This window comes from Coenobita brevimanus, chromosome 92, assembly GCF_032717465.1.
Source record: "Coenobita brevimanus isolate Jiangsu-jjx chromosome 92, ASM3271746v2, whole genome shotgun sequence".
NCBI lineage: Eukaryota > Metazoa > Arthropoda > Malacostraca > Decapoda > Coenobitidae > Coenobita > Coenobita brevimanus.
This window is the reverse complement of record NC_137045.1, coordinates 1,694,595-1,713,025: the sequence shown is the minus strand read 5'-3', so window position 1 is coordinate 1,713,025 and position 18,431 is coordinate 1,694,595. Positions and strand designations below refer to the sequence as shown.

At 42.3% G+C, this 18,431-nt stretch overlaps 1 protein-coding gene across 1 annotated transcript in view; it reads right to left on the bottom strand.

Annotated features, from left to right (window-relative positions):
* Positions 1 to 17,987, bottom strand: part of LOC145412061 (uncharacterized) — an 89,448-nt gene extending 71,461 nt beyond the window's left edge. The window contains exons 1-3 of the mRNA XM_080281979.1: positions 17,911 to 17,987; positions 15,759 to 15,817; positions 12,722 to 12,832 (exon numbers count right to left, since the gene is read on the bottom strand). Coding sequence (XP_080138105.1) covers positions 12,722 to 12,832; positions 15,759 to 15,817; positions 17,911 to 17,987 — 247 coding nt within the window. The remainder of the gene's footprint in view (positions 1 to 12,721; positions 12,833 to 15,758; positions 15,818 to 17,910) is intronic.
* Positions 17,988 to 18,431: the final 444 nt, after the last annotated feature.

Sequence of the window (18,431 nt, the reverse complement as noted above, 5' to 3'; positions counted from 1 at the left end):
CACGTCAGCTTCAAACAGATGAAAAAAAAAAAAAAAAGTCATCGCATGCTAACTCCTTCAATTCGATGACGTGCCTAATTTACTGTTAATGTCTCTGGACGATTTTGTTCACTTTAGACGGGGTATGATAAGCCTTTACCAACCCCTTCCCTGCTTCGGGTCTTTTTTACGTAGAATAAAATAGTTTGGCGGTACATGAAGAAAATAAAAAATGCTTCGCCAGATTGACAGTTTTCATCTCACTTCATAATCTACTAACATCAGCGCTATCCACCCCACTGATGCATTAACATTTTTCCACCTCCTCCATTCGTCCTAAGGGCCGTATTACGTGGAACAGGAGACTCCGCAACACCCGATCTTCAGCGATTAATTCTCTATATTACATCCTGATATTCTCTTTTTCGGCACCGCTTTAATACCGATGTGGGTTGCATCACAAATATACACGAGGATAATGTCAAGGCGTATGACGCAGGAAAAAACAAAACAGAACGAGGTTTTAGAAAATCTACAAGCCACTTGTAATACAACCATTATATCCGACACGAAATTCAGACTTTGATCTAGAACGTTCTTCCACCTTCTCAATACCGTGTGCAAGCAGCCGTTACCTTGCATACATACATATATACATACATACATGTGCAACAATCTTTTTCGAGGTGCCGGAAGAAGCAACAGTCGTTTCCCTGGCTCCAGCAAACTTAAGGTTGGTCTTGTATTTTTTTATTTTCCCGTGGCCACACAACTTACTCCAACACAACATTTATTCGGCCGTAATAAGCTCACTTGATGGGCGCGTCAGGTCGTCACTGTCACTGCTTTACGGGTCTATCAGCCTCATCCCCACGGCCAGTGACCCCCTAGAGCACTGTGGGCTGTGGACTGACCAGTGGGGGCGCCGTGGTGATGTGGTGGCCGGGGCTGACACCACTATGCACGCCTGGCTGCAACACCGACCGTCAGAAGAGAGGAAGGGAGGCGGAACTCACTCTCCCCCCCACCCCCACAAACACACAAAAAATAAATAAATAAATAAAATATAAAGAAGAAACGCAGTGGAACAAGAGAAAAAAATTAGGGGAAAAGAGGAAGGGAAGAGGAAGAAGATTCAACATACAGTAAGTAGGAAGTGAAGACGGGAAGTGGAACACAAGGGACAAAAACGCAAAGAATAATTATAAGGTAGTTTAAGAAGGATGTGAATTAATCTACTATAAGGTGGTTGTAGTCGCTTTAAAATATAGTGTACTAGTTATTCACACCAATACAAATTATACACCCAGGAAAGTTTTTTTTTTTTAATGGTATAAACCCCTTCAGGTGACTTAATCATTTTAGTCTTGTCACTACTATACGATTTTATTCAGTTTATGATACATTTTCGAACAGGAAAGGCCAGAGTGCCTTCTTTTACCTCTTCGCTAAGTCGGACAGAATCTATGAACGGCAGCAAGAATAAAATAAACAAAGAGACGACCTCGTAGTGACACATAAGCCCTTCAACCCAGTGTGTTTTTGTTTTTAATTATTATTATTCGATCTTTCAGACGATTATATTCAGTCTGGGAAAGGTCTGTGGTACTGAAAGATTTAACGAAAGTTGTACCTAACCCATCCAGTTCGAAAAGCCAATCCCATCGTAAATAAAAGAGTCTGGAGAGAGTAATACCTTAATTAAGAATACGTCACTAGACTGAAGGAGTTAAGCCACACACCGGAGGGATAAACAATCACGACGGTAATGGGAAGAGATGATAAGGATGAAGGGAGATGTGGAGGATGTCAGGAAAAAAAAAAAGACAGACGGAGAGAGAGTAAGTTAATGAGAACTGCAAGGGAGATAAATACAAAAAAATGTTGAGGCGATCAGAATAAATAAGAAGGTGGGGGAAGAAAGCACTTAGGATAAGATGAGAGGTAAGAAGGAGAGACGGAGAGAGGTAAATGAGAATAAGTATTAAATAAAACAGAAGAATGAGATTGGAATGGATGGAAAACAGGGAACGACGAGAATATGACTGTTCTACCTATCTATCTTTCTGTCTGTATCTATCACCTAATACTTGGCTGCCCCATCCAGAGAGTAAGGGACCGGGGCTTGGCTGCTTAGTCTAGACATTTACGGCGAATGACCAGTCGTTCATCCTTGAGTGGTATTATCAATAAATCCTAACCATTTCTCTAATGTTAACCCTTATGATGACTGGGGCGCCTTAACACACTAAACCACAAGGTGCCTCAATAATACATACGTGTAAAATAGTACATACTCTACCTTCATTTTTGGGGTTACTTATCAAGACATTCAGTTAATTTCCAGTGCGGATTCTGAGTTTAATATTAACCCCTTCAACATCACGACGTCGTTTTTACTAAATTCTTCATACCTTCAGAAGATTTTTTTTTTTTTTCCACCTCAGGGTAGATTTCTCAAGCTGGTGGTTGGACATAGCCTTCACTAACCCCTCCGCTGATAAGGCACTCTCCCAACCAGAATATAAACGTCTGATGGCGGAAGACACGGAAACGAAAGAGAGATCTCAGTCACCTGCAAACACTCCCATTCGCACAGACTCCACACTTCACTCACTTCTTTGCACATAAATCCACTCGCGAGGCCAAAGTCACATTCTCTCGTATTTAGTAACATACAATCCCTCTTTATAATACAGCCACTCTTAGCTCCTTAACTCACACATCCTCCCTCTCACATACAATCGCTCGCATTCAGATCTTCTCGTTCGCAAGTTTCATGCCATTTCCGTCATTCTCACTCACGTAATCAAACTCACACAACATGCTCGTCAACAACTCACATCCATTCCTTCTTTTTCTTCTATTTTTTGTACTTATTATTGACTTTCCTTTCCTTTCTTCCACCTTTTCTCTCACTTCCTCATTCTCCATAACTCTTTCTCTATTCTCTTTATTCTCTATTCCCCTCCCCTTCTTGTTGCTGTCTTTATGCACCCCGTCTTTACCTTTTCTCACATGCACTTCTCTCTCTCTCTCTCTACATGCATTCACCTCTACCTACACTCGCTCAGTCATGTACTTCCTCTCCAGCGTATATGTTGTTGCTCAAAATCCATGGTAAACTGCTGATCTGTGAGTTTTCGGCCAAATGTGCAGAGTGAAAGACAAACAGTAGACATAATAAAAGATTCGATATTATACCAGTACACCACAAAACATCAGCATTATCAGAGAAAAAAATCCACACTGCTCTACACACACACACACACACACACACACACACACACACACACACACACACACACGAGATCAATGACTCACACATCTCTCAATGCCACTCTCGCCCTCTCATTCCTACTCATCTGCTGATATCCATTTTCACTGCTATTGAATCATATCAGTTTCTTACAACCTTCATCGGGCCACTGTACTCTCTCTCTCTCTCTCTCTCTCTCTCTCTTAAACTCTGACTTTCCTAAGTCAACACTATCTGGACTGGAAACGCTGGAATATCGATATTCAGTAAGAAAACGGGGCGAGGAGGAGGAGGAGGAGGAGGGAGGAGGAGGAGGAGGGAGGAGGAGGAGGAGGAGGAGGAGGAGGAAAGGAAAGGAAAGAGAAAGGGAAACAGAGAGAGAACAGGAATGGAAATGGGAGGAGGAGGTGAATGGAGAGACGAAACAGAGAAAGAGGAAAAGGGAAAGAGAAAAGGGAAGCACAGAAAAATAATAAGAGGAAAGAGAAGGGAAAAAAGATAGAAAGAAAAAAGAATGGCTACGTAAGCAGGCGGAAGAGAAAGCAAACGCGGTAGGCAGGGAAAAGGGAGAAAGGGAAATGTGAGAGAGAGAGAGAAGTGCATGCGAGAAAAGGTGAAGATGGGGCGCAGAAAGACATAACAACGGGAAGAGGAGGGGAATAGAGAATAAAGAGAATGAGAAAGAACTATGGAGAACGAGGAAGTGAGAGAAAAGGTGGAAGAAAGGAAAGTCAACAATAAGTACAAAGACATGGAAGAAAAAGAAGGAATGAGAGAAAGGAGCGAGAAAGGTGACGGTGACGGAGATGAAAAGTAAATGTGAGGAATAAAAAGTGCGAGTGAGAAGAGGTGAAGCGGGAAGAAAAGACATAATACGAAGGGGGAGGGGGGAGGTAAAGAAGCAAAAGAAGGAATAAGGAAGAGCTAGACAGAATTAGGAAATGATTGGGGAGAAAGGAGAGTGGCGGAAAACCAGGAAGTAAAAAGAAGAGAGGACGGCCAAGCTGTTTTTTCTTGGGAGGTTCTTGGCTTTAAAAGGAGTGAAAAGGGCCTATGACGACACTAAAGATGTCGTTTTATGAGTCTGACTTCGTTAACGTGAGAATTATTGTTGTAGTTATGAAAATTCTCTACACAAAAATTTTGGTGAATATGGCTCAGATCCCTGTGAAACCTCATTCAGCATCCAGTTAGACACAGGCAGACTCAGAGACATACGTTACTGGGCCAGAGCCTGCCCTTAACAGGCTCCGGCAAAAATATAAAATACGAACAATGGCGGAGTGAAATAATAAGAGGGAGGGAGGAGGTAGCGAAAGAAAACTACGAAGAACGAAAAGGTAGAAGGGAGTCAATAATGACTATATAACACGAACAAAAAGACTAAATGGAGGAGGATAAGCCATGGAAAAGAGAAGAAGCAGAGGTAAAAGAAGAGACAGATAAAATCAAAAGACGAAGCCGAGCATTGCAGTGGGGAGAAGGATACTTATTGAATTCGGCGGCGACAAATCCGGCTGTGACAAAATCCGGCGGTAACAAATCCGGCTGTGAAAAACCCGGCGGCGACAAATCCGGCTGTGAAAAGCCCGGCGGTAACAAATCCGGAAAACTCGGGTCGGCGGCCAAAGATCTGGTAGTAAAACTCCAGCGGCAAATAATCTTGCAATTTTCAATTTGATCACTTTGGTTTCGCGGATTTTCTTGCAAAATAATAAAAATAATAATTACAATGATAACAGAAATTACTGTTTACAGCTTTATTGTGGCAAAAAATCGATCCTGTAGCAAGAACCAACCAAAATTTCGAAGTCAACGGATTTCAATTATTCATGCCTATAAACCTTCCCCGTGACGGCAGGGAAAAAAAAATTCAGCTTGATATCCAGTGGTTTCCGAGATGTGCGCATTCGTATTTTAAGATCTATAAATACATAAATACACACACACACACACACACACACACACACACACACACACGACAGTGTCTTAGTCATCCTCTCTCTCTCTCTCTCTCTCTCTCTCTCTCTCTCTCTCTCAAAGGCAAGAAGTGAAGCAACTGGAGTGAACCACAAATTACCGTGGCCTGGTGGTGGATGGTTATTGATTTGTTTATAACGAGTGTGGGTGAATGAAGTTGTTTTGACTTCAGGAGCTACCCTGCTTGAGGGGATAGAAGCTTGCTTGTATATCACACACACACACACACACACACACACACACACACACACACACACACACACACACACACACTCAAAACAAGAGAATGACAGCTTAAATAACACGGTAAGTAAGTTATTGAACCAGTTTAACACATCTGGCAGGAATAGATCATCGTACATTTTGATGGGTACTACTTTGGTGCAATTATGACTACCGTACTAGTAAATGAGTATAAATAATTAAATAAATGCATAAAAAGATACATAGGCTGTGTGTGTGTGTGTGTGTGTGTGTGTGTGTGTGTGTGTGTGTGTGTGTGTGTGTGTGTGTGTGTGTGTGTGTGTGTGTGTGTGTGTGTTGAGGAAGAGTAAGAAAGGGCTGTGTATGTTTATTCGTGTAAGTATGGAACAACGCGTATGTATGTGTACGGCAGTGGTGACACGCGTAAGTTATTAAATGCAGTGACCCAGAATTACCTGGATAAAATTAACACGTAGCCTGGTAATTAACTCGTCGCCTCGTCTAATTTTACATCAGGAAGCTGGTAAATAATTAAGGACTCGAAAATGATGAAGTTTTTCTCTGTTTCTTATTAGCTCAGGCTAGGGGTGGGTCTCTCTCTCTCTCTCTCTCTCTCTCTCTCTCTCTCTCTCGCCACCCCGCTGACCTAATTACAAGGATGCTGACGAAAGGGGGAGGAGGGAGGCTGTAGCAAAATGAACTTGCTGCTCACATTTTTATTTCAGTTTTCAACCTGTTTACTGCTATTACATTTTACTTTTATCTGATCTCTGTCACTACCACACGACAACTCCAGGATTGTCTGACTGTGGTGGCTGGAGCAATCAGTATTAACCCCTTTGGTACCACTGAGTCTGTGATTCTTTAACACCGCCTGATAAGTTTATGCAGCTTAAAGGGGGCCTCTTGTAGTGACGGCGTTAATACAAAATCCATATTTCCTTTTCAGTGCATGGCATTTTTAGGAACCCAGAGGTTGCTCATTTGATCAAGCCCGTTTCTGCGTATGTGTGGCTATGTGTAGATCTGGGAATATCAACAACATCCTTAACCCGTGCCGTTAATTAGCTACCTGAATGCGGCAATAATCACAGACACCTTATTATGGCATCACTATCCACTCGGCCGCTCTGCACACTGAAGGCTTCTTCCTATTCACTGCACATTGATCTCCCCAGGCACACGCTCTGACCAAGAATATGACAGTTTGTGTTATATGTACAGCACTGTCTGATCATTCGCATCTGAATACGGATACAATGCCAGCAGCTATTCTTCTGGTTGGTATATACAGCAATGGAGTAACTCTATTCTGTACGATTCCGGGGTCTCCTGAACTCCTCATCTCTGACCTTAAAATCTCGTCTAAAAATGTACATCCTGCCCTGTTTGGTTTCAATATTGATGAGGCCTTTCTGTTAGTCGGGATAATAAAAATAAACCAAAGCGGGGAATAATAAAGATTACCTGGAGAATGAAGAATACTTGAGGAGGAGGAGGAGGAGGAGGAGGAGGAGGAGGAGGAGGAGGAAGAGGAGGAGGAGGAGGAGGAGGAGGAAGAGGAGGAGGAGGAAGAGGAGGAGGAGGAGGAGGATTAATTATGAAAGAAGGGAAAAATGGGAAACAGTGGATGAAAATGAATATAGAACGAGTGTATCTGGGAAAAAGTACCTATGAAAAAAAAAAAAAAAAACGGCAAGAAAAGTGTGACGAAAAAGCAATATATATACCCAGACGAGAGAGAGAGAGAGAGAGATTGATACCTGCTTGGGTGGACGGTAAATATGGGACGAGTGAGGGAGGGAAAGTACACATGGTGGGAAATGATGAATGAGAGGTAAAAGAGAGCATGAAAAAGTCGCAAAAAGTCAAAGAAAAACGATGAAAAGGAGAAAGTGGAAGTACCAGCTGTTGAAAATTAAAGCAATGTCAGAAAGTTGGCTTTAAAAATCCAAGATTATGTAAAAAAAAAAAAATATTATGATAGATACACGTGTGAAACCATGGGTGAAAAACAGAAAAACCAGTAAAAAATAAAAAAAAATAAGAAAAAAATTATTTAAATGTATAATAATGTGACAAAGTTGGTATAAAAGGGGGAGTTGTACGTGGGTGGAAGACTGATGAGTGTGTGTATACGTGTGGGTAGAGTGAGTGGGCAGCACGGAGAGGAATAGAGGGAGCCAGGGAGAGTGAACGAATGGCAAACGTAATGGATTACCATATCAGAGAGAGAGAGAGAAGCCAGTAGATCACACACAAAAATCTAAACATTATATTATAACAACTACGAGCCAATCAAGGGTACATAAAGAACCATCAGCTCGGCATTCACCAACCTCTCTACTGTATACAGATTCCACGTGAAACCCTAGTGGCGTGTTCCGTTTATAGCCAACTCCCACACACGGATTGGCGGCGGAACTGCCTGTGATGATTCAAGTTATTGGTGGGCACTTCTGTGATGCGAGCCGACTGTGTATGAAGGTATGTGAGTGATAGTGATGAAATAGCGCTCAGATGCTGTGCGTTGGATATTTTTTCAACACCAATAACTTTTTTTTTTTTATTCTTGGCACTACCGAGACAAATTTATTCAGCCCAGAACTCCAAAGTAATAGTGCGATTAATGAATAACATATCTCGCCTAGGATGGATGAAATCGTCGGGTGATACAAGAATATAATTCCACAGAAGTCATCATCGTACACAAGGGCTTAACTGGCCAAAATGAACCCACAAGTGACAGAAATGGACTTGAATTACGCCGACTCTTCAGACATGGATAATATTAACTGCCTAAAAGCATGACTGTGCCGGAGTGTGAACTGACTGAAGGGGAGGTGAATGATCTGATGGGACTGGAATGGAGGTAAATGCCAAGAATGGATCCACAGAAACCTCAACTGACCACTGAACTAATTTATTCCTAATTAGACCACACAGGAAAGTCACTGGCCATTTCGACCGCTGTTCTGGCAGTTTGGTTGGCTCGCAGTTTCGTCGGCTGACATCTATGCCGACAGGACGCAAGTATGTGGTCAGTGATCGAGCTTCTAGATAAATATAAGCAATAATTATATCATTTCATCGCTCAATAGTTTCCTCACTAAATCCACAATACCAAATCTCTCACCTCCGGATCCGACACCATTCATCTTCTCACCAAACATTTCGATACCTGTCACCTTCTCAGTCACTAATTCTCCCAGGTGACCAACCATTCCCACAACCAGCAATCAATCATTCCACCACGTCTCCCACACTCAACAGAATCGCATTTGCTCTCTGGGAAGGATGAATTCATAGCATTATAATTCAGAATATGCAGTTGTGGTATATACTGTAGGTAAATAGTATCGGTACTGTATAAAAATTTGATAATATGGTAAAAAAATACCAGTTTTTTTTTTTTTTTTTTCAAAGGCACAACAGCATAACAAGGTACCTTATGTGTTTCTCTGTTATCATGAATAAAACAAATTCAAAATGAACTCTCTCTCTCTCTCTCTCTCTCTCTCTCCAAGATTTTCTCCAACACCCATTTCTAGGCAAACCTATCTTCAACATTCTCTTTCAAATATTTCTCACTTCTCTCACATTTTCTCACATTTCCCACATCCACCCCTCACGTTTATCAATTCCACACGTGACAAACAATCTTGTCCACTATGCCCATTTCTCTCCTCGATTTTAGGCTATTTCACACTCGCTCACTTTCTCACTCCTGCGGGCACTAACACTCAATTGCACCCGCCCATCTCTCTCTCTCTCTCTCTCTCTCTCTCTCTCTCTCTCTCTCTCTCTCTCTCTCTGCTGGCCGCGAGGTAATGAAGTTAACCCACATGTCTTTCTCGCGTCGGGTGAGAGAGAGAGAGAGAGAGAGAGAGAGAGAGAGAGAGAGAATGCTTGACCCTCCTCCCTCCCTCCGCAATCTTTCTTCCAAATTACATCCTTCTCATTAACACATTTCTCCTCTAATCCGCCTGCCTTCCCCAAGCACGCTCGTTTGCCTGATTGCCTTTCCCGCTTCACCTGACACTTAAAACGCCCTGCCTATCCTCTCCGCCTACATATCCTTCCTGCCCCATCCATTGTCTGTCTCCTCTGCAATTTAAATTTTCCTCGGTGTGCCAAGTGCTTCGCCACCACTGCCCCATCACCATGCCTCACCCCCCTCTGCCTGCCCCCATCACCTTGCCTCACATCCCCCCCTCTGCCTACCTCATTTTACATTCTCACAAACTTTACGAACCAACCCTGTATTACGTAAACTTGCCTGTCCCTCCACCCACCTCTCCATCCTTACAACTCCGTCCCTTTCTGTCTACCTGCCAGCATTCTACCTCGTTGGCCCTAGCAACCTATCTACCAACACCCTATCTCACCAACCCTACACCACCTCCGTCACCTGCCAGTCTCAACATTCAGCAATCCTACCTACCACCTCAACACTTAACCTCACCGCTCCTATCGACAAATCTTAACACCCCACCTCACCACTCTTATTTACCATCTGAACCTACCTCACCACTCCTTCCTACCATCTCAACAACCTGCCTCATCACCTGTACCTACCTGTCTCATCACTACCGCACGTCCCCTACCTTTCAGTCTTAGCTACCTCACTATCCCTACCTGCCACTTCAACACCCTGGCTCACCACCTCTTTCTACCGCCTCACCAACCTACCTCACCACCTCTACCTACCACCTCACCACAGTACCTCACGACGTTTACAGTATCTCCTTTCACAGCATATTTGTCAGCGTACTACCTCAACACCTCTGTCTGCGGATCTGCGAATAACCTACTTTACCTCCCCTAAAGGCCCATTTCCCCACACCCAACCTTACCACCCCTACAGGCCTTCTTCTATCCCCCTCCCAGCACTTTGGCAAAACCCTATCATACCACAACTGCAACCTCACCAACCTCCCCGCCCTCTTTCCTCCCCCTTACAACCACCACCTCCCCTGGCTCCCCCTCACTAATAAAACAGGGGGCGAAGGAAGCGTCTGGCACATTTTCAACAAGTTCGATGCATCACGACAACACGGCTCACTGCGACATTAATGGCTAAAGCAAGATTAACGACACCTAATTATTTCCGCATCAGATTTATACCCTGGGGATTTAAAACTTTCAAGCGGGGGGGGGAAGGGCAGAGGGGGTAGGGGGGATTTAATGAATACGTTGCAGCTCGTATACGCAAATCTTAAGAGCTCAGAGTGATACATGGGATTTGTGTGCAGTTTATATGGATGAAGACAGGTGGTGTGTGTGTGTGTGTGTGTGTGTGTGTGTGTGTGTGTGTGTGTGTGTGTGTGTGTGTGTGTGTGTGTGTGTGTGTGTGTGTGTGTGTGTGTGTTGACAATTGTTCTACCGTATGACTGTAAGGGAAGGGACTCAAGCAAATGTGCCCGACTTTTTTTTCATTCTTCTCATGTGCATCTTTATATATAATTCATCTACTCGTTTCAATCTTTCGTATATTTTTTAAAACTTGGAAAAAAAAAGGTGAAAAAAATAAAAAACTGACAAGATAAAAAAACGCAAATAAAAATCAAAAAACAAAAAAACGAAGGCAAGAGCAAACCTAGAAACTTGCCGCAACCCGAAACCACAAAACGAGAAAAACGAGAAGAATCCTCCCCCAATAAAAATGCTACAAAAGAAACAAACCAAAACAAAATCTATCAATAAATCAATCCATAACCAGCCAATCTCCGCCGCGACTCAGTTATTGCAATTCATAACACAACCTACTGGCTAACACTAGTAACCCTCGATGGCAAAAGATATGAGAAACAGAAAAACACTAAACCGAAGAACACGAAAAAAGAACAACTTAAATATTTAGAAATCTCAGACACAAAAACAGAATAACCAAAATGAAATCCCTCACACCCTCAAAACCTACCGATATAAAACGTACTCTACACCAGCCATCCAGTTATCACATTTCGTAAAAAATAATGGGCTTGTTGGCATCGATTCCCCGTAGATTAAATTGTTGCCTTGCTTTATGGATGTTTGTTTCACCACCCCTATTTGGTGCACAGTTATTTCATAGTCGATGCTGTAAATTAACCAGATATATAAAATGTATCACGTTTTGCAGCCCACTAGTACTGTCCGCGATTTTTGGTGCCGGTGCAATGGATAGTTTCTGGTGTCGATGGAACTGTTGATTTTTTGGTGCCGATACAACCAGACTTTTGGTGCCGATACGATCAAATTTTTGGTGCTGATACAACAAATGATTTCTGGTGCCGATGCAGTACGTGATTACTGGTGCCGATACAGGAGATGATATTTGGTGCCACTGTAACATAATTTCCGGTGTCGCTACAAAAGATGATATCTGGTGTATATAACTTCTGGTGCCGGTACAACGGAATGCAGTTACATGCCTGGCGACATTACAGACAACAACAATCATGATGTGTTGTGTAACAAAGCACATTTTAATACTGTCCTCTGCTGCTATTTATCTACTGTTAGACAATATATAAAAAGATGCAACACAGGATTTTGAAGCGCAACAACCAATGACATGCCAATACCGCCCACACTTGTTCCCATTTTCCTGGCAATACACTAAAGCAATTACGCCTGATGTGATCCTGTCAGCTTTAAACAGTTCTACCTGAATTACATGTCATTAACTCAACACTATTAGCTTTTTATGTGATGGTCTCCAAAAATATAAACTGAACAACAATGGCTGAACACTATATAACGGTACAATGATCAGCAGCAACATCGGACAATTTTCAATTGAAAGGAATTCTCCACAACAGAACCATTATCATACTAACACAACAGCCCCCTAAACCCATACACTCGTATTTCAGCGGCCCACATAAAAAATATTATGGACAATCCTGTCTATGGCCGGCAATCCATCCGCATCATGTCAGCCATAGATCTTAAAATTAATTAATTAAATATTGGCGGGGGGATGTCTGGCGGGTACATAAAACAACCAAACAAAATACAATGGTGAGAAAAACCTGTCACCAGCCAGCATCAACAATCCTGATTATATATATATATATATATATATATATATATATATATATATATATATATATATATATATATATATATATATATATCCTCACTTACCTGGAACAAAAATTAAATGGAGTACACTACGTGGGACTGTTTACAACTCTGCCAATTAACAGCACTACAATCAAAACAATCATGGGGCAGTATTTGATCATTAGCAACGTTTCTGTCACTTTCACCGAATATTAATTGACCCGATATCGACAACACATGAGTTACTGCCAAAGTTGTTACGGATAGACGAGAATGGACAGCCGATATTTTCAGCGCAGGATTCTTTGCATATTGTGTCCTCGTTGAAGGTAGCTTTTGTCCTGGCATTCTCCGATCCTATTAATCCAATGGAAACTGCTAAAACTAAGTGCCACTGCTATCTACTAGGCTGATTTGCCAATTCCCGTCCATCCCCATACTCTGTCACATTTGACATAACGTGAGAGAGAGAGAGAGAGAGAGAGAGAGAGGAGGAGGAGGTGGAGAGGGCAATTAAGGAAATGGAGAGAGAAGCAGATTATGAATGAAAAATTAGAGAACAGACAAGGAAGTAAAAATACAGAAAGGAGGGAGAAAGAGGTTTAGTGTTAAGAGGAAGATATTTAGAGAGAGAAAAAGAAAGAAAGAAAAGAAAAAGCGAAGGCCAGACAGGATACGTGAGGAGGAAAAAGAAATGTAGGTGAACAGTAAAAGAAAAACAGAAAAAGAACGGATGATACGAAACACAAAAGAACTGGGAAAAAGAAACATTTTTTTTTATTTTCTCTCGTGTGTCTAGGAATTAACTTTTGAGTGAGTGATCGGAGAAGAAGAGGAAAGAGGGAGGGAAAACAGAAAATGTGAGGAAAGGGGGAGGAAAAAGAGAAAAGGAGAGGAAAGAGAGAGGGAAAACAGAAGAAGGGAGGAAAGAGGGAGGGAAAACAGAAAAGGAGAGGAAAGAGAGAGGAAAAGCCGAAAAAGGAGAGAAATAAGGGATGGAAGTAAAGAAACGAGAGAGAGAGAGGTGATGGGGAGGAGCAATAGAAATGATGAACGTGTGTGTGTGTGTGTGTGTGTGTGTGTGTGTGTGTGTGTGTGTGTGTGTGTGTGTGTGTGTGTGTGTGTGTGTGTGTGTGTGTGTGTGTGTGTGTGTGTGTGTGTGTGTGTGTGTGTGTGTGTGTGTGTGTGTGTGTGTGTGTGTGTGTGTGTGTGTGTGTGTGTGTGTGTGTGTGTGTGTGTGTGTGTGTGTGTGTGTGTGTGTGTGTGTGTGTGTGTGTGTGTGTGTGTGTGTGTGTGTGTGTGTGTGTGTGAGAGAGAGAGCGCCACCCAACAGAGACCAGGTAAATAGGAAGTAATTTTTCTGGCTCCCGGTAAAGGAATCAATTGCCTGATTCCGCACTAAAGTTGCAGGAGGAGTGCTTGCCGCCCCAACTCTCTCTCTCTCTCTCTTTCTCTTATTGTGATCTATATGGAACCTCATTTCCCTCTCTCTTTCAAATTCATCCTTTACTTTCCTCCTTCGGTCTCCCTATTCTCTTCTTCTCTCCTATTATTTCATCACCTCTCGTTTTATCCTGTCCTCTCCTTCCTTTTTCTCCTGACACTCTTGTCCCCTCTCTCTCCTCTCGAATGTCACTCTCTTACACTCTCTCCACCTGACTCTCTCGCACCTAAACACAACTTTTATTACTGTCCCAAAGCTCTCCACTATCTCACACCCTCTTCACCTGACTCTCCCTTTATCACACCCTCTCCATCCGATTTTCTTACTTTTAACACGTTCATTTTCACTCTTCTCATTTTTCACACATTTTTCCACCCGACTTTCACGTTTTCACAATCTTTGCATCTGACTCTCTTTCACACATTTTATCATTTCTCTTCCCCCACACTCTTTCCACCAGGCTCCATCCCTCTCTCACATATGCTTTCCGCTCGACTCTTTCTCATACTCTCTCCTTCCAGCTCTCTCACATATTCAATGCCATTCTTTCTCACCCTCGCCACTCGACTTTCTCTCTCTCTCTCTCTCTCTCTCTCTCTCTCTCTCTCTCTCTCTCTCTCGCAACTAAAACAACGTTCCATCAATCAGTCCAAAGCTTCAAACTCTAATCACCCAGTCCTCCGCCAACACCATTAATCTACACAGCCATCAGTCAGAGTACTACCGTATCCACAATTACATAAAAAAAAAAAGTTACACTGTCAAACTGGTCATCAATAGTTCACCTTTGGGTTAAAATTATTTCTGATCGGTTTAGACTATGTGAAGTACGTGGGTTTAAGACGTAATGTTAGCAATCCTTTCAGTACGAGAGATTATTCCCAAGCTGATTTAACAGTATCTCCAGCACCTCCTGCTTAACAGTTAATTTGGCAAGGTATGCTTAAGTATTTCTTGATATTATGTCACTTATTTCGTTTTAATGTCAACATATATTGCATAAATATCACAGACGAGAGTATTGACGCTCAAAGACGGAAATAACCTGGTAAGGACGAAGTGCTATGGAGCCTTATACAGCCACCAAAATACGCCTCTATGTCACTGACACTACTCCATTATATTTCCTGAGAAGATACATTTTCCACTTACCTTTTCCTTTCTTACGCCTCCATTCACTTCCTCCCCATCTCCCCAGGTCTTTCTATCACCACAAAATCTAACAAATGCCCAGAGGACAAAACAAACATTATGCCTCAGGATTATGTAGATGGGGACACGAGCCACTGAGATGCCTTGTCAAAGTTGTGTATCTGTGAAAATGGACGAAGGGAACAGGGGACACAGAAGACATCGGAAGGACATTGCTGCGTGTGAATAAAGGCCGAGTAGTGAACAGCCGTGAAGGAGCACTGGAATAAGAGTACCAAGGAGGGCATACATCGACACACTTAATGCTGCTTTCGAGACTGTTGACAGAAATGAGCACTGCCATGGAAGGTGTTCTGTGCTGAAGATAACAACAGTAAAGCAAGAAGGCTCCCCACAGCCTCCAATCCCTCCAGCCGAAGCCGGCAAGAAATAGTACAGAAAAACCACAATGCAGCACCGAAGAAGTGCTGCTTTGTTTCGTGACGGTGTGGCGAAGGAGTGTGAAGGGACAGTTAATGGGGAGCGAAGGAGTTAGGGAAAAGAGACGTGGAAGAGTACTGAAAAAGGGTGAACGGTACAGCACGTAGTAGGAGAAATGGTTTTGCGGTAAAGTAGTGAAGAAGTCAGAGGGTGGAAACAGGGAAGTGATACCAAGAGTAGAGTACAAGAGGTCAGACCAACACTCACCAAGCCAGCACAGCAGCAGGCAGGCGCTCACCAGGCTAAGCATCTCACACGGGGCTGATCTGGCAACAACAAAGACACATTACCAAAATACACAGAACATTAACAAAAACAAACTATTAAATGTCTGGGTCTAGATTGCACACATTTTTTGAGCTCATGATTCAGTAAACAATACCTCTATTCGATTCACCACTTAACTAAGATGACTTTTTTTCTTTCTTTTATCTTCCAACCACCTGATGATACACGCAACAAATATCCAGAGCATCGCTAAATAAAACACCATTCTACATTCCGCAAACCTTTAGGAGTCCCGTCACTGCACGCATTATGCCTATTATTTTTTTTAAATAACGGAATAGAGGAGGGAAAAACAAATGAATAAAAAAAAATAATCCATACATCAGATTACATGTGTCCTTCATTCATAAAAAAAATCTAACAGATGTACTTGAACAGCTGTGGGTTGAAGTTTAGGGGGAAACAACTCCAGTATATATCATCTGGAAGCATGCATTCTGTCCTTGAAATACTCACTAGGTTACTTGAAAGGATATATAAAGGACAAAGAAATTTTTAACAGTTTTGGCCGAAGAGAATGGAGAAAAGCAACTAGAAAACAAAATGCAATGAAAGAGGCAAAATAAACAAAACAAAAACGCAATAACAGAGGTGTGACGTGGTAAATAAATGAACTTTAGTAAAAATTAAATGAAGTTGTGAGTAAAGCCAAAGAATCCATGAAAACAAGCAACGAAAATGGGGATTAGTTGCAAAACGGAATGATGAAAAATTAAAAGGTAAACATGCCATAGAAAATAAAAAATAGCATTAAAATCAAATTAACCTACTTCTGACCGCCACCAAACTTCTCAAGGAGGGAAGAAGACTGACGGGTCGGAAAACACAACAAGCATTAATGAGGAGGGGGGAAGAAGAGGAGAGGGGTGAGAAAGAAAACGGATGGTGATATCTCTGCCACTCTGCTACCCGTACGGGAGGGGGGCTATTGTTCTTTCCCTCTTATTTTCGTTAGTCTAGACGTGATCTGCCTTACTAATGAACTCTCGCCTAGTGTATGACCATGTGCCGGGGTACGGAGAAGCTTAATGAGCAGTATGATGATGATAATGATGATGATATTAATAAAAATAAAAATAATAATAATAATAATAATAATATTGATAATAATAATAATGATAATAATAATAAAGACAATTATAAAAAGGTATATCCGGCTCGACTGATTCTTACACTGATTAGGCTTACAGGTGCACCATAGCCTACAAAATCCAGCCATAACCAACACTATTTCCTTATCAAAATGTGTTGGTTCTGATCCCCTACACCACAAAGGACCATACACCACACCACACCATCACCACACCGCCACGGAACACCATCTAAATACCACACGGCAATGGTATCGGTATTACATCACCACTCCGCTCCTCTACAATATCCAACCACCTCGTCACATCACCATAGATTAAAACAACTGAAGTGCCCACCACAAAACCGCAGCACATACCACCTCTCCACCACATTATCACTCTATCACAGCATCACACTAATACAACACCACATTCCACTCCATCACAATACCACACTAATACAACACCACACCACCGCATTACCACACTACTAAACCACAACAATGCCACACCATTACACCACCTAAGTACCACACCGCTTGCCCATCATACCAGCACACCTCACTACCACGCCAACACACCACCACACCAGCACACCAATGAAGCGGCCGTATTGATGACCCTCTGGATATGTCGGATTTTTATCGCTCCTTTAATGAAACGAGGCAGTGCTATGTCGGAGAGTATCGTGGGCTGTATTGTGTCTGGTCTGTTTTGTCGTGCTGTTTCGTGTGCATATCGCTGTCACATCATACCCTGTCGTGTCGTGTCGTGTCGTCCTCTCTCGTATCATGTGTCCAGGTGTGTCTGACTTACTGCATCGTGTTTATTTAGTGTCGTGCTGAGTCGTGTTTTTCTTATATCGTTGCACATTGTCCTCTCGTGTTGTGCCTGTTGTCGTGTCGTATCGTGTCATGTATGGTCGCATAAAATCGTGCCGCGTCCGCCGTGTCATGGTTGTATTTTTGTCGTATACAGGTTGATGTTCTGTCGTTTACCTGCTAGATACTGTGTCGTTTACCAAGTGCTGATTCATGATGTCCAGCTCCACATGTTCACTGTTCACTGTCCCCATATTTCCTATCACTGTACTACTGTGACGTGAGGGCTGTATTCCAATTCGATTACGAGGTTTCCCAGCAAATCCTCTTTACCAGTTTATTCCTCTGTCTGGCATTTCAACATTTTCTCGTATGTTATTGACGCAATTCTTGTCGATACAAAAGAACGAGATTTCTTTCAAACCAATAAATCGTCTGATGGTATCTTAAATGCACAGGTGTATTAATAACAGGTAGGACCACTCCAGGTAGGTACTGAGTCATTCATATACCTCGCGTCTCACGGTGTAGTAAAATAATATGGTGAGATCTACAATAAAGAAAAACACGACGTCCTCTTAATGAAAGCAAAGCAATACCTTGGACGAGTGGAAGGTCGATGTTTAGGCTTTGTGATTCCGATTTCACCTTTAAAGTGGTAGAGAGAGAGAAAGAGAGAGAGAGAGAGAGAGAGAGAG